The following is a 20,000-nucleotide window of genomic DNA, read 5'->3' as shown; positions in this document are numbered from 1 at the left end:
TGAATGATTACACCAGTGACATGAGTCCAACAATTCACCACATTTACAACATCTTCTATTACAGAAAGCATTATCCTTGCTAAGGCAGCGTAGACTGGCTATCAGCAAGACATATAGGCAGGGGTCGGTTTGAGATGTGCTCAGTGCTCATTGTTAGTGGCTCATCTTAGCTTTACTAATGCAGCATTGCATTAAGCACTGCCGCTTGATAAGCCATCATCTTCAGTCTTTACTGACATTCGGGTTACTGTAACAACTTGAAGCTTGGAGTCCCTTACACTTCCTCGGAGCATTTTGAAGACAATGCCCCTGGTATGCAGACAGGATTGTACAATGCATTTTTCCCTCTAGTCTCACATGCATCTCAGGCATGGGAGTTTTTTTTTTTTTTTTACCAAAGCAAGAGCTCTTAACTGCATGTGAAAGTGAGCCTATGAAAAGATTATACATTGAATGGTAATAAGAGGATGATGGACAGGGAATTCTTCATTGAATGCAGCCAACCGTAGTAGGACAACAATTTTAAAGATGATGTCTCGTGAGAACACGCACAGGTTGATAGGATGTCACCTTGTCCTCCAGGCCAAATAGTGTCAAATCATTCAAACGAGATTTGCTTTGATATCAATGCTACAGGTCCTAGGTGATGTGTACGAAATAAAAAGCCTTTTGTCAAAAGTTAGACAGTTTGAGTCACGTGTCAAAAATACCGTATGAGTGAAACCGTTTTGCTCTTACAATGTTTCTATAAAATAGACATTTTTTGTTTGATAAAAATAAGAAGTATATTCACTTCCAGCACTCTGGACAGCGCCGCATTGGCATAATGCGTCACGGACTCCATGAAGAGGTTCTAGAGTGTCAGAATACCAAACATTCTTGTCAAATTCCTGATTAAATCTTACTGAGCCTTAACCATGTCTGTTACAGCTGCACCTAAAAACAACAAATGGTTCTGACAATGCGAGCAGCATTGCTTCGAGTGAGCAGAATATCGGCGCTTTGTCAGTCGCGCTATAATGTTGATTTTTAAATGTCCTAATGATATATCGTGCTCTTTGACCCTGGCACCAATTGTGATGAGACTAGTTGACCTCTGACACTGGAATGTAAAGTGCTGGTTGTGCCTGCGGAAAGACTGTGGCACTGCTGCTGGTTGTGTTGTGCTCTCACACTACTTAGGCAGTGCGTGTCTGGTGGGCTGCTGCATACTGTTGTATTGCACTGTGTGGATGTGTGGATGAAACACGTCACTTCAATGCATATTAATAAATGACAATAACAACTGAAGTTATAATTGGGTTGTGTTATATATATATATATATATATATATATATATATATATATATATATATATATATATATATATATATATAGAGAGAGAGAGAGAGAGAGAGAGAGAGAGAGAGAGAGAGAGAGAGATTTACAGTATAACCCCTGGATGAAATTGATTCACTAGTTTTTTTAGTAATGTGAATAGTAAATAGAAAAGTAATTTTAAAAAGCTGAATGTATATGTAATTGAATGTAATTAATGGAGAGTCCTTCAAATGAATCATCACTTACACTACTTCACGAAAAGTTATTGTGCGCTTTTGTTTTACTCCAAGCAAACTGGTAGGAAAGCGGAGAGCGAAGGAGAGCACGAGCGCGCTCTCTAAGATTGGTCGCTCGAGCGCTCGTGCAGTGAGACGTCAAAACAACCGAGTGATTCACGGATCGGTGCAACTCTCCTCACTCTCGTCCTAACGCTTGAGGCAACCGGACATACGTTGACGCTCGGATCGCGGCGTTTATCGTGCGGTTTTCTTTTCATTCCCACAAAGAACTGGCGCGTTTATCTCCAATGAAGCTGATTTTAATTGTGTTATTATAGGTGATATAGGACCAGCTGCTTCCTTCCGCCATGAGCTGCTTGGATGTAATGTACCAAGTGTACCCGCCACCTCAGTCCTACTTTACAACTTACAGCCCCTACCACCATCAGGTACGTTTCAACACGCTTTTCTTTTGCAAAGGGTCGCAAAATGTTACTTTCATTACGAAATGGCGGTGCAAAAACACTGACTTATGCACAGAATTGTTACACTTTGAGTATATTTGATCGAATTTATTTCATAATCGACTGTGCCCTTAAACATTTTGCACAGACGACTGAAACTGGTTGTTGTGTTTAGAACCTTTAACCTCTATAAACAAAATTGGTTGATTTTTTTTTTCTGAATTATATTCAGCAATCAAATTGGAATCGTATTTTGATCTAAATATATCGGAAGTATTCATGAGCGTTTTTTCTGCATGCTAAAAGTAGTTACAAACGTACAATTAGAAATAAAAATGTTTGTGTACCATGCAAACTGACATTCAGTAGAAGTGGTGTCTGCACATTTCAGCGGTCGTTATGAAAGTGAATCAAAGTGATTAAGAAGGCCGTTGTGAAATCTTGTATCGGTACGGGTCAACCCATTTGGGTCTAGACATGCACGGTGCCTAAGCACCTCTTTAAAGTTTTGGCACTTTCTTTAAACCTCTCTCAGCAAACATACAAACGTAGCCTATATGTGTGTTTGGACAGAGGCGGTTTTCATATTTCAAATAGTGCGAAAGTCCCTCAAAGTACAGAGCACTTGTACAACAAACGTGTTAGTTTCGTTCGGCTAAAGTATAAATTGCATGATGATCTATTTGAATTGGTATAGTAGTTGTACTGTTACTGTTATAAAAACGTTTGTGTCATGGTCCCACTCTGTTTGTTTCAAGCATATTAGATTCCAAAACACATGGGCAGGCCTTGTCCTAATATTTTCTGAGGTCTGCCTTCCTCACAGCCTACAAAGCGTTGACCTATATCAAAACGCAACGATAATAATAATGCAAGATAAATTAATTACCCTCAGGTACGTATATAGTAAATAAATACATGTGATAGTGGTAATAATTTGTGTTTTTCCAGAAACTGGCATTTTATTCGAAAATGCAAGAAGCGCAAGAAACGATGAGCGGAGGTTCTTTCTCCAACCTGTCCGCCCCAACGATAAAGGAGGAAGACTGCGCGCGCGAGAAGGACCATCCGCCCGAGGCCGAGTACATCAATTCGAGATGTGTTCTCTTCACCTACTTTCAGGGAGACATCAGTTCTGTGGTGGATGAACATTTCAGTCGGGCTCTGAGCCAAGCCAGCAACTACGCCCCGAGTCCCGCCAGCAACAAGTCTGCACGGAGCGGCGCATCTTCCTGGAAAGGTGAGGATCATGTTCTGGAGTTGTGATTCTGCAGTGTTTACGTATTGTCGTTTGATGACTAATTTAGGAAAAATCATGGGAACAGAAGTACTATACTTTGCAAAAAAAGTGCAAAACACGCAATTCTGTTTTTCCAGTTGAAAGTTAATATTTGATCGATATTGGTTGGCTATATCAGTAACAAGAATGGCAAGAATGGTATATTTATTATTTTCTTTGTGTTTGTGGTGTGTGGATACGTATGAATGATCATGCTCCCGCATTATTGTTCTCTTGTGCTTTACATATGCACATTGTAATTACAAGTTGCCTGCATGACTTTTAAATCACATTCATTTTCATGTTTTGATGCACATGTAAGTGGTTCTAAGTCTTTGTCTCCCTTTCTCTCCAGACGGATCATTCCCAATGAGCCAGAGAAGTTTTCCTCCTTCGTTCTGGAACAGTACGTACCAGCCGTCGGTCACGGCGTCTCTGAGCAGCGCTCTCGGGGCGTCCCACGCTGAGCTCCCCTTCCCGGGCGATCCCTACTCCACGGCTTCCCTACACGGCCACCTCCACCAGGCCACGCCGGAGCCCTGGCATCCCACCCACCCGCACCACCACCCCCCGTACTCGCTCGGGGGCGCCATTGGCACGCAGGGCTCGGCGTATCCCCGGCCCTCCGTGCATGACATGTATGGGACGCATTTCGACCCGCGCTACGGATCGCTGCTGGTCCCCTCGGTGCGGCCGCACAGGCTGCCCCCCACCACGGTGTCCGCCCCTGGACCCTCGCCCTGTGACATTGGCAAGAGTGAGCCGGCCAGTTCTGCGTGGACTGGAGCCTTCGCGGGGACGGGCTCCGAAATGGGCCAGGGCCTCAGCCTGAATGTGGACGCAGGTGAGAACCATGACCTCTTACTCAACCACTTCACAATAAAATCAAATATATCCTGTCTTATGTAGTAATATACCAACGTGTCCGATGCCAACAAGCAATAAAACTGCATTAGCCTGAACAGTCTTTATTTAAGGTGTAATTATTTCATGTTCGTTATATTTCATTTTAATTCATTTTAAGTTACAGTTGTTTTTGAAACACATGTGAGTGTTATCGCTGACATTTTTCCCATTCCTTTAAAAACCAAGGCCAGCATGCTGTTATATAACAATGTACACTGCTGACTTCTTAACTGTTCTTTCAGCCTTCACTTTCATGGCCTGTTCATTCATTCTTACTTGCTTTGGGGCTTCCCACGCCTAAGAGCTTTATTTCCCTCCTCTTCACCTCCCTTTTCTTACCTTTCTCCTTTTCTTGTCTTCCTGTTCTCTCTCTCTCTCTCTCTCGCTCTCTCTTGCTCTCAGGTCTGCAGAGCCAGGATAAGAGCAAGGACTTATACTGGTTTTAGAGGCCCACTGCCTGTCCGCCCTCAGCTGACCTCTGTCTCTCTCTGCCTTGTAGGCTGCAGGCTTTTCCGTAACAGATTCTGATCTCACTTGCAGCTCGGCGATACGCACTGTGCAGCGGGAGCATCCTGAGCTGATAACGGCCTGCCGTGGATAACCCCCCCCCCCCCCCACCCTGCAGGCCCCCAGAGAGCCCCGTACCGAGACCCTCTAAGCTAACGCAGAGGGGAAAACAGGGCCCAGTGACACAGGAACAGCCTTCCAGAAATACACGGTGGTGTGACCAGCAGCTGTTCTCTCGCTCACTCGCTCTCTCTCTCTCTCTCTCTCTCTCTCTCTCTTCTCTCTCTCTCTCTCTCTCTCTCTCTCTCTCTCTCTCTCTCTCTCTCTCTCTCTCTCCCTCACACCAGCCTCAAAGCTCTCAGCCCCTCCAAAGCAGACACATGTCCAAAAAGAAACAAAAAGAACAAGCACTTCTTTTGAGGACACATGAATGCCAAACTACAGAAGTGAGTGGATGTCCTTTACAACAGGAGCCATGGTCAGAGTGAGAGGGGAATCAGTATTATTGCAAGTTTCTTTTTTTATTAGAAATTAGAGACTCTGATGAGAGAGCAGCATTCCCTATCCTGACAGAAGAGACCAGAGGCTATTTGAAGCCACTTGACTCTATATTGCTCCCGACAGCTGTCATCGACAACTGTTTTGCAACTCAGCAGCCACACACACAATGGCAGTGACGCTGTGCACCGTTTGACCAAGCAAAGGCTCTGGATTTCATAAAAGGAGCATTTTGTCAAATCTGGACCCCCACCCACACAGGGAACAACTGGCTCGTTTTTTTCTGATTTGAGGAATTGGGGGTGGTGGGGGGAGAAGGGTGGGAGGAAGTGCCAGCAGACGGACACGCACCACCCGCTTCAACCGAATGTGTTGCTGTATATACTGTCTAAATGTGACTAGTGCGATAAGTCCGCTCATTCATTATGAGTAGCTGTGAACACGCTGCCATGAAGGTCATGATCTTTTAATGTAGGTTCTTGTTGACTTTTAGTCACACTGGTTCAGTGTGATGGATCCTAAAGTTTTATTTGAATACATTAATATATTGCCTTGTAAAGTATATTTCCTTGGTACTGCATTAAGGAAAGTTAAGTGTTATCTGTTTTATCTGTGCTATCTTTCTTCATCCTAAAGGTATGAAATGGTGTGATTAAACCTGCGAGCACACGCAATGGTGATGAAGCCTTTCAATATCTTACATTTACAAAGGCCTCCCTTTAGCATCTGAATAGGACTTTCAGAATTGACAATCTTGGTGACTTCATCTTCTATGTTATTCTCATATAGTGACAGCACTTCAAGAACCCGAATCAAGGACCTCCTTTAATGACAGTTTAACGTATCTTACACATTCGCTTCTACGTGAGGCAAGTTCATAAACGCAGGTACAAATATCCTTATCGGTGACACAAGCGCAATGGAGACCATACGTGCTATGTGCAAAAGGATTGAGGTGTGATTATTAGTGCTACTTCTTATTTGTTATTCGCTAAGACAAACATCCTGTCATAAAAAACGTGTTTTACTTTATAGCCTTCTGCGTTCTTCTCACATAATTTCCAAAACGTTCGTTCCAAGATATAGACCTACTGTTTGTGTTTTTGTTTTCACACACGTATGTTCTTGCATCAGTAAATACTGCGGTTACATTTTAAACATTTTCAATTTTTTCTGGTTTTACTAGGCTAATACAATCAAGTTTTAACAACGCTTTGTATTCGCCTTTCGAGCACCTAATGCAGAGAGCTATGATGTTTGAGCAATATACAGTGTAGCCTACAGTTAGCATATAATACAGGCATTATTAAATGTTAATCAGCCACGCAACTCCAGCGCAAAGTAACTGTAAGCGTACATACAGCCGTGTGCAGTGTAGCACCAGCGGTTTTATATAGATGTTTAGGAAATGTGTGTTCTCCATTTATCCAGATAAAAAATAATGCGACTACAATATACGCTTGAGGAAATAGATGTTCAAGGTTAAGCTGACCTTTCAGAGTATGAACGGCAGCAGACTATTTCAACACACCGTACTGGTCGAGAGATATTCCTCTTTATGTAAGCCGTGGTTTTCGCTGATGAAACCACATCTTCTACCTTTACTTTTACACCTTATAGGTGAAACGGGAAAGGAGCAGTTACGTTTTTGCAGACGCTATCCATTAACCTATCTGTCATGTTAAGTTTATAGCAACAACACTTAAACTAAAAGAGACTAAAACTAAAAAGTCTAAAAGACTAAAAAGAGACTAAAAGAGACAAAAAAAGAGACAAAAACGTCAAGTGAATGTTACAATACTGCTATGTGTTCTGTTTTCCAGGTGGTTTATTAGTACTAGGGACCTATATTAATATCATCTGAAATTAATTACAAGTCAGGTCGTGGGCGGACAGAACCTTTTAATTAAACAAGGGATAAAACAAAAAATATATATCTGCGTTCACCGTGTTGATTTAGGAAAGTCGTAGAGGACACGAAGTATCCTTTATTTTGTAAAGGAGACAAGATAATAAGCAAAACGTCTAAAGGTAAGTACATAATTAGGCTTTGACCAAAATGTTTTATTAGCTTATTTTATATGTTAAATGCAGACGTAGTGTGTAGCTAATAACAGAAAATAAACTAAAGGGGCATTTAATAAATAGTATAAACGTCATTTTAATCATGTTTTTATGGACAAATGATCAGACAAAGTTGTTAAACGTGTCCTTTTCAGGTACACGGTAACCTCAACGCCGTGTTTAGCGTGGCTGGGCTAGTCTATTTACGTTCACCTCACGAGCACATTCTGTTGTTATGGCAGCGCGCGTGTGACCGCGCGCGCGCCGCTCGAGGCGCAAGCGCGAGCCCCGAGCCTCACGAGAACGACACCCGATCTGTTGCCGTTTTTGTAGCCGGGACGTTTGTGAAGTTAACGCACAGTCTCAGAACGGTGCCTCATAAATTGTTGGACGCTAATTGGAAGGGGTGAGAGGCGGGATGTCAATCATTATCTTCAAAACACATTCTTAAGTACTTTTGAGGAGCGGCACTGGAGATCTGGGGCCAGTTGTCACTATGCACACTCTTCAGTCTCAGCAGTCATTCAACAAGTCAGCGCGACTGGCCGTTAAGCGGTCCGAAAGAATTTTAATAAGCATGTATCTTATGTTTTCTACCAGCCAAGTAATGAAATTAAACGTGCGTGAGCTAATTGTTATGAACGTCATGATTTTTTAGAGCACATAACAGTGAACTTATACGCATACGTGTATATATATATATATATATATATATATATATATATATATATATATATATATATATATATATATATACCGTGCAGATGTTTAAGCTCGTGCATTGTTATTTGATATTATGTTACTTGCAGACTTGATCAAGTATTAGTGTATAGGTTATGTCTATTTTCATTATGAAGTATCGCATCGAGCAGTTTATAATGAAGCTGAGTTTTTCAAAAGCATCGAAAAGGTTTAAAAGGTAGAGCGAGTATTACACTGAACTCTCTCTGTGTCTCTTTAAAAGGATCTTAACTCTGTGATGATTTTGGAAAACAAGTCCCTTATCAGAGAGACCTGTCTTAAGAATGTAACTTTTATAGCCTATATTTAAGTGTTTTAATGATTTAGTTTATTGAAGTCAAGATGTAATTATAAACACATTCAAGAGAAATAGCAAGGGAATAGTGTTTTCATTCAGTTGGTGAATTAATTACAGCATGCTTTCACACACTAAGCTGTACAAACATGAGGCTTTTAATTAAATACATACCTCTGGGTACGAGGCGACACTCCGATCAGCGGTTATCAAAACCCCTGACCCTCGTGCCAGTCCTGCTTCTGAGATAGGGTTTGAGGATGGGCTTATTGAATTCATGAAGTGTATACCATTCAGGCAGTATGGTACCACTTAAATGGACCACCATGGATATAGATCTTGTGTGTTATTCCTTCAGTTTACAGATATGCCCCCATGACTTCCAATTCAGCATGTTATCACCGGCTTGTCATCAACTTGTAGCAGTTCTCTACACAAGTGAATGAGAGGTTACGGGTTATGAGAACGCATGCATCTTGCTGGCCCTCGGGGTCTCACTCTAGTGAGCAGAAGGGGCAGATAGCTGGAGTTTGTGCAATGCCGTCTCATGCTGGTGGTCGTGGTATGTGAACATTGCTAATGCCTGAGCTGTGAAACGGCTCTATATGACATTCGGTCTATCCACAAGTGTCACATGGCTGGCGATTCTCACACCATCACTGCAGGCATTTTTCACATTAGTCAACCTAAGCAGCACGAATGTGGATTTTGAGCTCAGGGGTAGTGTACAGCAGCGAGGTCAGGCTTGTCTGCAAAACTTCCCCCCCATCCAAGACATTTTACCCTTCCATTTCCATGTTGTTATCTGAATAGCACCTAAGAGAAAACAAAACAATCAGAAACAATCCTGTCTATGCCAAGAATGAAAGCAGTGAGCATTAGCTAATAAAGATAATGCCACTTTTAAGGCCGGGGTGCCACGGAGGTGTTCAGAAGCCCAAAAGAATGGTGCTGATCCTCCACAGCAGCCAGGCAGGTTTATTAAACCTCTAGCCCACAGAGCTGCAGTGAATCCTGGAGGTGTCACACCCCATCAGCCCAAAGCACAAACAGCTGCTCCGTGGCCTGGTCTCTGCACCCGGCCTGCTCAGACAGAGCAGCCATCTCTGGTGTCCTACCAGTTTATTGCACACAGATGGTACAGAGTCACCTTAAGCATTAAGAAATTGAAAAAGAAAAGTTTTTTTTAGCTACACAGTCTCATCTCTTGAACAAGTTTACATCCAGTGTAAAAACATAGTGATTGAGTATTATAGCACATTATTAAGAACATTTAACTTAAGTAACGTGTCATAGTCAACAATTGTCTTGGTAATGTATGTGGCATATATGTTGGCTTAATGGAGATTTTAATAGGCTATAGCCATATATAAATAATGAAGCAGGGTTTTTTTTTTTACTTTCAAGCATCCAGTCTCTGGGTCAGGTTCTAAGTGTTATTTGTTAAACTGATGTGTCATGTTCCACTGAGCTATAGCTTACTTACATGTTAACTGGAGCTGAACATGTCTTACAAAAGAGATGAATCCAGAGGTCTTGTCCTGGGAATTCCTGGCATAACTAATGCACTTTGCTGCAGGTCTGATGGTTTGTCTGTAGTTTCAAATGTTAAAACAGCCTATTAAAAACATGATTTTTATTGCATCCTCACACAATCAAATATGGACAAATGTAGAGTGTTGCACCCATTTCCAATCGTCTGTGTGTGTGTGTGTGTGTGTGTGTGTGTGTGTGTGTGTGTGTGTGTGTGTGTGTGTATGTGTGTGTGTGTGTGTGTGTGTGTGTGTGTGTGTGTGTGTGTGTGTGTGTGTGTGTGTGTGTGTGTGTGTGTGTGTGTGGTTTTGGGGAAATATAATATCTGTGAGTTTGTCTGCCCATGGGTAAGAATTTAAACAGGTTTTCTTGCCAAAATGCTGACATGTGTCTTTAAGGAGAATAGAGTGGCACATGGCTTCTTTAAAACACACTAATGGGCTCATTATGCAATACAGGGTTTGAAAGCTTGAGGTTTAGCCAGACTGGCATTTCACCTGCAGAGAAAGCACCCAGTTTCTTCCTGTGTTTAGACTCCACGTTAGCCCCTTCACTGCGGCTGGCACATGAGAGTTCCCCCGTAGTCGTGGAATCCACTGCTCTGTAAGTAAATGTGAGCACACACATAAACATTGGACATTTTCTTGCATTGGATCATAATGTTGAAATATAATCGTCAAGCTAGTGACTGACAACTAAATTAACAAGTCACAGAATGTGTCTGTTAGGATTTAAGGAAGGAGGGATCGGTAAAAACAGCTGTTACACTAATCAGTCAGGCTCTTGATGCCTCTCTGCTGTTATAGAATACAAACTCACAGGAGAGAGACTCATAGTCATTTTATTTATGGTCCCCCTGGGAATTTCATTGTGCTGTTATCCTCAGCACTGTAAAATGGCCCAATGCATGCCTATATCAATGTCGTTCTTCTGACTTTGCCCAGAAACGTTGAGGTCAGCAAGCATAAAATCTCATTTTTTTGCCCATGCTGTAAGCCTTGCTGGTATTCCGATTAATACAAAGCGCAGTTTTCATTTTTACTTTACTTCTGTCAGTTACATACTTGGATGTTATTGACAGGTTTTGCGTTCATGCCACGCAGAAATGTAAATGTTTCATTTAGACAACTGTGGCCCAGGAACGTCATGTAAAGTATGATGTGAAGATAAACATGTGCTGAATTTGAAAGTGGCTTGCAGTACACTGAGTGCATAGATTAAAGGAGCACCGCATTCCTGAGTATTAAGGAATGGAAAAACCAAATTATGCTCATATGAGCTGCAGCTCGCTCGTGTTCACACGGTGCTCCTACATTCAAGACCTGCACTGTGTAAACACAGCTGCGCTGCACTAATTAGCTTCTTCTTATAGGTTATAAGGTTCCTCCGAGAACTAACTGCAGATAGCACTGCCCGCAGTGGCAGATTAGTCATTTGAAGAACTTAAAGAAGTGAGGAAATGCTACATATGACATTTAGTTGAACTGGACTTGTGATATGAGATATGAGACATTTGTACTTGTTGCCACTGATTTGATCCACAGGATCCACTTGCTACGACCGTCTCAGGAAATCTTTGTGGTTGCCCCCTACTGCCCAGAAAGCACTTCAACGATGCTGAAAGTCCTCCAGATGGGAGATGTGTGCCACTGCTGCAATATCAACTCCGATCGTAGGATGTATTTGCCCCCCCCCCCCCCCCCCCAGATTACTGTTGCTATTTTTAAGGGATGGACTCAGTGTCTGGACCCCCTCCAGGTGCTTTAGAGTGTGTGGTTTGTTGTGAGTGGTATATCCTCTCTCTAAAAGAGGAAAACCCTGCCTGACACCAGTGCGTCCTGACACATAAATATCATCGGTGTAGTATGTGTTTGAATTTACTGCTTGATGTCGAAGTAATTCTCAAACAGCTTTAGTCTCACTATCGGTGATGCTGGCTTGTGTTAAACAGCCTCCACTTTGAGAGAGCCAGCAATGAGGCAGCGAGAGTCAGACGCCCTCTAATTACATTCCTGACCGTGAAACTATGCTGATAGTTTTCAGACAGATGACTAAGGGGAGATGACAATAATCTGAGATTGAGGGTAGTGGGTGGACAGGCTGGGGATTGGTTGTGTGATCAGCACTGCTTGAAACAACCTGTGCCTATCCTGGAATCAGATTATATGAAGATACATCTGAGTTACGAAGATTAACAACCCATAATATTGAGAGACCTGGAGATATAATGTCCTAATAAGGGGGTGAGTTATAAAGATATAAGATATAGAAATTGTGCTAATCTGTGCAGGGTGCAGTGCACTAGGGAGAGTCTCTTTTCCGCTGCGTCCATCGCTAGCGTTTAGCGTGAGGTAGGAATGCATTCTCACGAGCTCCAGCGCTGACTCTCACACAATGTGAGGATTAAGTATCAGCCGTCCGCTGTGTCAACACTCCTCTCTCTTCAAACGCCAGGGCACTTTTTTTTTCATGTCCCGTGACCTCCAGGCTCGCGGTGGCAATCGCAAACAAACATCGACTTACCTGGTCAGGAAACCCGAAACCCTCCCACTTCCTGCTGCAGATCCCCTAAGAGCCCGGCCTCAACCACCCCTAACGCCAGCGCCCTGCCCCGGGGGGCTGTAGCCTGGCTGAGGGAGGGTGGTGGTGGTGGTGGTGGTGGTGGTGGTGGAGGTGATGCAGGGAGGTGCTTGGGGTTCCTAATGGAGCTCGACTGCATTAACCTTCTTTTGCAGCTGAAGAGCTAAAGAAGGCAATCTGCTGGGGGGGTGTAGGGGGGGGGCAGAGAGGGGCAGGATGAGAGGTGACAGCTGAGGTGTGAAGATGAGTGGAGGGGAGAGCGCGGGTCCGTCTGGTTGATGCACACCGCAGCTAAAAGATGAAAACAAATGGATCTGAAAGCCAAGCACTCCGAAATGAATTCTGGCTTTCAACACAATATGCTCTGAATACACATTTGTTTCTTTTTTTATTTATTATGTCTGGTAGTGACGACATACTAATCTTAATTGAATGGGAGGTTTAGTAAGGTTTTGTTTATGTGCAGTTGTGGTTGTAGTTTTAGTCCTTGTGAAAAAAATACTGTTGAAAAAACCGCAACATGAGAACAGCTAAATGCTGAAGAGAAATAAATTGCCAGTTTGTAAACAATAGAGTATAAATGTACAGTAAATAACAGGTAGATTATCATGTATAGCATTGTCGACATTGTAACAAATTTATAAAGCAGTTATTGTTTAAATATATTGTGTACCACATTGTTTACATGTTAATGTTTACAGTCTTTAACAGAAATTTTACAAGGCAAACAATTGCAGCCTTACTATGAAAATTTAGTGGTAATTTTCTTCACTCTTTTTTCCTTCATGTTTTCTCTTGTTGTGACTTCAGATTTGTTTTTGTTTTCCTGAATATTTTTACCAAGATGAAGGCATATATTAAATCTCATCTCTCAAAACTAGCAGAAAAAAAATGCTTAAATATAACACATGTACTGTCAGGGAATTATGACATAAACGTCTGTTGCCTTTTTTCTATTTCATTCCTACTGTATTTCATGCTATCACTTTAATGCCTTTATGTTTTTAAGAGCTCTTCCGAAAGGAATTATTATTAAGGCTTTTTATATCCTCAGCTACTAAGGGATGATTTTTGGGTAGCATGGTAAATTCGTGTTAGGTTTTTGTCACACATAGCTCTTTGTTAAGGCACTGCTGTATATTAAAAAGGCAACGTTATTTAACGTTATTATCTTAACGTTATTGCATAAAGACACGTTAGCTCTTCTGTGAGGTCATGACCACTGATTATATACAGTGTTTTAGTAGATTTATTTAATACATGTCCGCCACGTTCACCATACAAATTGTGATTTGTGGTTTATTAATGCTGCCAGATTCATTTATGCCCAGTGTGGTCGTTTCCTTAGCAAACTCTCACCAGATCTGCATTACGTTGTAAAAAAGACTTTGAATAGTGTTTTAGCAGTGTCTACTAAAGGGTCTACACCAACTGTAACTTACTGTGATGTTGCTGTTTAAGATGTGATTGGTAGAGATATATATCGAATATGAGACCAACACTTCAATAGTGTTCCGACGGTGCGACGGTGATGAAATTCTACACACATGGCGCGTGAAAACACTGGCGGAGACGTTTAGCTACTGCTTGTCACACACTAGTCCCGGGCTTGGCCGAGATGTAACCGAGCAAGAGGCGCTCGGTAACAGGTGCACATAGCGCCTGTCAGTCGGGAGGAGATTGATGCGCTGGGATATTGCGCTGTTGGGTGTTCTCTTACCGCGCAGACAGCTGCGGGCGCTCTGAGGAGATGCGTTGTCTTTTACAACAACGGGTACAGTTCAACCTAAAAACCCTGTTCAATATTATTTGGGATTATTTGAAGCCAAGACCTGTTTGTAACCGTATTTGTATACTTTAAACTGTTTTCCTGATAGTCTTTAATCAACAAGGAACTACAAATGATTGCGAATGGAAAATTAATTTATTAGGATATTTGCTGAGGGGGGGGAGTAGTGTGTTTGATCCAAAAAATCATATATAATTATTTTTGCTGTAGTTGAACTACTCTTATGCTCTCTATGTCCCTCTGTGCGTGTGCGTGTGCGTGTGCGCGCGCGTGTGTGTGTGTGTGTGTGTGTGTATGTGTGAGTGTGTGAGTGTGTGTGTGTGTGTGTGTGTGTGTGTGTGTGTGTGTGTGTGTGTGTGTGTGTGTGTGTGGTGTGTGTGTGTGTGTGTGTGTGTGTGAAGAAAAATGACCTGTAGGTGAAGTGGATATGTGTGAACAAAACCGAAACGTTTCCTAATGATTTTTCAAAGCGTGAAAGGGTGGAGAAAACATTGGCGTTTTCTAGAAATATCTGGCCAATGTATTTACTTCAGTGTCACATAAACGGTTTCTTACATTCCAAAAAAATTGTCTTTTGGAAAGAGAAGCGTAACTGTTGGTAATCAGTGAAAATATGTTACCCATTGTTGAATTTCCATCTAAGAAAGATTTGTGATTCAGTGCAGCACAATATATTAAATCCCAACATAATATAAAAATTGATTAAGTTATTCTATACGTTGGAATAAAATTCCATGATGAATCAATTCAAAGCCATCCAGAGAGCTCGTTTCACCGAGGAGCCGCCTCCATGCAGGTGTATCAGACTGACGTGATGGAAAAACACCCCTAAGGCCTCAATCACGGGGAAGCAGGCGTGTCCGCCCGGTCCAGAAGTCCCGGACGTCCGGAGTCCCACACATATGTTGTAGACGCAAAAGCACGATATGCATTTATAACAGTATATTATTTAAAGTGCAGAGACATTCCAATATTCTTGCACTAGATTTGTTAAATTAAATGTTCGGTCCTCAACGATGATCAAAGTGAACAAAGGTGTGCAAAACATCTCCGCCGAGGCTGTACTGAACCTCATTCTATTCTATTCTATTCTATTCTATTCTATTCTATTCTACTCTATTCTATTCTATTCTTATTTTCCATTACTTATTCGTTTGTGAGCGATTATCGGGTGTAAGACTTCAAGACATTAGCCTAAAACAAACCACTGAATAGCTAATGCTTAAAAAAATTAAAATACCATTAAACCTGCATAATAAAATCTGCTTCGAACTGTAAATCATGAGTTTCAGGGTAACGTAGCCTACTATAACGGTCATTTCTGACTTTTAGGATATTTAGCTTTTATGTTTCTCCCATCTAGCACAAGAACGTTTTCTAGTCACACACAGCGTTACTCTTATGAGTACTCTTACTATCATGATAGTAAGGACCAGCATACCTGTTCACATTTATATTCACTCTTTCGTAAACAATGAAGTGTAAAGTACGGTCGTATGATCTACTTAACGGACACTCAACCTCTTTAACCTGTTCTTATAATCAATCGGTCAAGGTTTGCTCGTAGCAGAAAACACAACTGTAAAATCAAATAAATAAGGTTAAAAACATCAGTTAAACTTTATTTTACATCGTGTATTGATATAAAGTTTCTGTTTGCACCAAACATAGGAGGCCTATTAGGCTATTATGTTTTTTGTATTATTTAGTAACCCTAAATATAAGAAAAAACAATACTCCAATGAGAAACAAATACAAAACTAGCTCTAAAATAAAACACGATGGTTTAATTTTGCATTAATTACAGGTAATATTCTACCAACAGAATGTTTTTTTTTTCTGGCAAAACTGTTCTGACCTGGGGAGCTGTATGCATCTCCTTTGATATTGACAGCCTTGATCCGTACAGAGGTATAGAGGGTTTCAAAGGTACAGTATAAGGTAGGTTTCAGAGAATGGGCATTCACACGACTGTCCCCATTCACCCCTGTTCAGACACACATCTCTTCTTCAAGATGTTTTGAAACCATCGGTCTCTTGTAAAGCCATGACTGCTTTATGTGGCATTGTATTAACACAGTACCGCACAGATTATTGAGTGGATCACCAAGATATATTAGATCAAAACATCTTGTTACAGGACAGTGGTTCTTTATATTACTACTATATTACTCGTGCAGAATTCTACAGACTTTCAAGACATCTGGCTACATACTTAAATGATTTCATTAATTAATGCCTTATTGTCAGGTTTTAAAAAGTTTTAATAGCCCTATAGGATTCTGTGAAAAGTTTCGTTTTTCTGTGTCAGCATGAGTTTCTGTTAATGAGCCGCTAAAAATGCACAAAATTGTCTGTTCATGGGTGAAACAAATGCATTCACTGCATTTGCTTTTTCAGCGAAGATGTTAAAATATGCTAAATGCAAAGAGAAGATTGGCACTGTGTTAGAGCGCCACCTGGTGTACAGAACTGTGGCTGCTTTAAAAAGTTTAACTGTAGTTCCATCAGGTTACGAAGTTTTACGAATTTAGGTGGAATTGCTAAATTGTTAATTGCTATAGATTGACTGAATTATATATTCAAAAATAAATGAATTATAAAACATGGGCAGCCTTATATAGGGGATTGGAACTAGAATTAACAGTGAGTTTATTAACATGACATGACATGAGGGTAACATTCGTTACTGCACATGGCTGTCTACAGTGCTGTCTAGAGTACGGGTTGTGTCTCTTAAAGGCACAATTTTAAAGGCATCATATTATTTCAAAAATTATTTAAAAAAAAAAGATTCCGCTTACCTCCAATGTTGTCAGTCACTCAAGACTGGGGCTATAGGACTAACCTAACCAACAAAATAAGCTTAGAACTTCATACAGAACTCACCACTCTAAACTGACCTGGAACCACATATTTCTATTTGAGATGACACCTCATTCAGTTGAAGCTAAGTCCGTGATGTTTGGGGTATGCCGTATGCTTGAAACTCATTGGCGAAATTGCGCCAAGAAAGAAAATGACAGATATTTGGACACTAAACATATCTTGACTTTATTTAAAACTTCTGGGGTGAGAAGAAAACCTCTAATTTGATTTTTTCAACAAAATATTCTTCAAATGAATCAAAGTGCGTGCAAAAGGACTTTGTACCAAAATGCAAAGAACCCGGCAATGTTTATATGAGGAGTCTGGCCTTGCTATTCCTCAAGTGAATTTGTTTAATCTGTATTTCACTTAGCGTACACTGATGATCTCGAAAACAAAAGTGAAAAAGACATGATTTTAAAAGACTTGTCAATGGCTGACCTTCATGTTAGAAAGGGTCTCCCAAGGTCTCACCAGCATTCTTCCTTTGCAGTGTAGAGAAAAAAACTTTCTAAGCTATGTTAGTAATCTGGTTTTTAATTAAAGAAAAATGTATGTGAGTCTGCGCTTAAAAAGCAGATAAACATTTCTATTAATAGTGGTATCTGGAAGACAGATTAAAGATGCGTGATTTTTAGGTCTGCGTCAGAGTACACTGCTTTGATGTTTAGCCCGGAGTGCTACATCACTCAGAACAAGCTTTCTGTTATCAAGCTATGTTAATATGTCTGTAAGAACTTCTTAAATGGAAGTTGAATGAATTGTAAAATGCCATATTGGAACTGATGCAATTTTCTCTCTATACTGTATATCTTAAAAGGGTTTTCAATTACGATCAACCTCATCCCTATACAAACCCTGTGGAAATTAAAGAAAATGGGCCATCAATACAGTTTTCTCTGCTTTTTTACTAATTGAGTTATTCTTGCTGAAGTTGTGAATTATGTTACATATTATTTTAATATAATATTTCATGTGGAAACACAATATTAGTATATTGTATATGTAGAATGCAAAAAAATTAATCTTGTTATTATAAAAGTATTTGCATATTACAGTAACAGATTTTTACAGTATAGATTTTTATATCAGATCAGTAATGTTCTTATACAACAATATGAAGTACTTTGGTTTAAGTTATTTTTAAGTTATTTGTAAGTTCTTTTAAAGAAACATTGAACTCAAGAGTTTGGCTATTGCAGAATTTTGGAATGTGAATTAAATTCTCAATCAGTAAAACATGTTTGCTTTAGTAGATCTCTGAAAGCAAGAAGAGAAGGTGATTTAAGTGACTTTACATGGTTGTTGGTGCCAGACAGGCTGGTCTGAGTATTTCAGAAACTGCTGATCTACTGGGATTTTCAGGCACAACCATCTATAGGGTTTACAGAGATTGGTCAGAAAAAGAGAAAATATTCAGTAAGCGGCAGTTCTGTGGGCACAAAATGCATTGTTGATGTCAGAGGTCAAAGGAGAATGGCCAGACATTTAATTTAACAGACAAATAATGATACAACCGAGGCATGTAATACAGCATCTCTGAACGCACAACATGTTGAACATTGGGGTGGATGGGCTACAGCAGCAGAACACCACACCAACTGAGGCTACAATTCAAACAGGCTCACCAAAATTGGACAATAAAAGATTGGAAAAACATTGCCTGATCTGATGAGTCTTGATTTCTGCTGCAACATTTGGATGGTAGGGTCAAAATTTTGCATCAACAACATGAAAACATGGATCCATCCTGTCTTGTATGAATAGTTCAGGCTGGTGGTGGTGCAAGATATTTTCTTGGCTCACTTTGGGCATTAGTACCAATTGAGCATCATGTCAATGCCACAGCCTACCTGAGTGATGTTGCTGACCATGTCCATTCCTGTATGACCACAGTGTACCCATCTTGTGATGGCTACTTCCAGCAGGTTAACACGCCGTTTCATAAAGCACAAATCATCTCAGACTGGTTTCTTGAACATGACAATTAGTTCACTGTACTCGAATGGCCTCCAGTCACCGGATCTCAATCCAATAGAGCACCTTTGGTATGTGGTGGAACGGGAGATTCACATCATGGATGTGCAGCCGACAAATCTGCAGCAACTGCGTGATGCTATTATGTCAATATGGACCAGACAAATGTTTCCAGTACCTTGTTGAATCTATGCCATGAAGGATTAAGGCAGTTCTGAAGGCAAAAGGGGGTCCAACCCGACACTAGCAAGGTGTACCTAATAAAGTGTCCGGTGAGTGTGTATGTGTATACATATGCGTTGTAAGTGCTTTGCATCCTGTTTCTCTTGAAACTTTGTGTACTTTGCTACAATCTCTCTCTCTCTCTCTCTCTCTCTCTCTCTCTCGCCTCTCTCTCTCTCTCTCTCTCTCTCTCTCTCTCTCTCTCTCTCTCTCTCTCTCTCTCTCTCTCTCTCTCTCGACAGAGGTCCTTCTTCAGCTGTGCGACCAAAGTGTAGAAGGAAGTAAGTTCTAAAGTTCCAGAAGTGTATATCAGTTCTTGTATATCAATTGTCTAATTTCAACATGCCTTGCTTCTGGAAACGATCCACATAAACACTCCACTTTAATTGCACAGCTGATGAAGGACCTCTGTTTGAAACATGCTTCAACTCAACTGCAGTGACCTTTAGGTAAGCTACTCACTTCACATGAGTATATGATAGCGCACGTGTACCAGTTAAAGACACATTCATGCTGATCTCGGTGCGTTCTGGTGTCATAAGTGAATGATTTGCTTACATGTTGCCTGTATTAGTTATATTATCACCCTCTAGAGGGTGCAATGGTTTAAGAAAACAATCTCCTGGACGTCAGCGTTAAGAGCCTTCTGCTCTCTGTTTATGGACGTCTAATAATTGCTTACGTCAGCGCTGGTCAACCATTTCCTGGTGGCTGATTCGACATTTAGCTCTGTTCTCCA

At 40.9% G+C, this 20,000-nt stretch overlaps 1 protein-coding gene across 4 annotated transcripts; it reads left to right on the top strand.

The window, feature by feature from the left end:
- The first annotated feature begins 1,452 nt into the window (after positions 1-1,452).
- Positions 1,453-5,866, top strand: vgll2a (vestigial-like family member 2a). 4 transcript variants are annotated; one of them, XM_077017892.1, is made up of 4 exons: positions 1,453-1,987; positions 3,125-3,242; positions 3,637-4,125; positions 5,042-5,866. In XM_077017892.1, the coding sequence occupies exons 1-4, from the start codon at positions 1,907-1,909 to the stop codon at positions 5,122-5,124; spliced, it is 771 nt and encodes a 256-aa protein (XP_076874007.1). In that variant the 5' UTR covers positions 1,453-1,906; the 3' UTR covers positions 5,125-5,866. The 4 variants fall into 4 exon arrangements, with proteins under 4 accessions (XP_076874007.1, XP_076874004.1, XP_076874006.1 ...); XM_077017889.1 differs by having other exon boundaries at positions 1,459-1,987; positions 2,954-3,242; XM_077017891.1 differs by having other exon boundaries at positions 1,459-1,987; positions 2,954-3,242; positions 4,728-5,866.
- Positions 5,867-20,000: the final 14,134 nt, after the last annotated feature.

This window comes from Brachyhypopomus gauderio, chromosome 9 (genome assembly GCF_052324685.1).
Source record: "Brachyhypopomus gauderio isolate BG-103 chromosome 9, BGAUD_0.2, whole genome shotgun sequence".
In the NCBI taxonomy this organism is placed as follows: Eukaryota; Metazoa; Chordata; class Actinopteri; order Gymnotiformes; family Hypopomidae; genus Brachyhypopomus; species Brachyhypopomus gauderio.
Note: the sequence above shows the minus strand (reverse complement) of the source record. Positions and strands in the feature narration are given on the sequence as shown.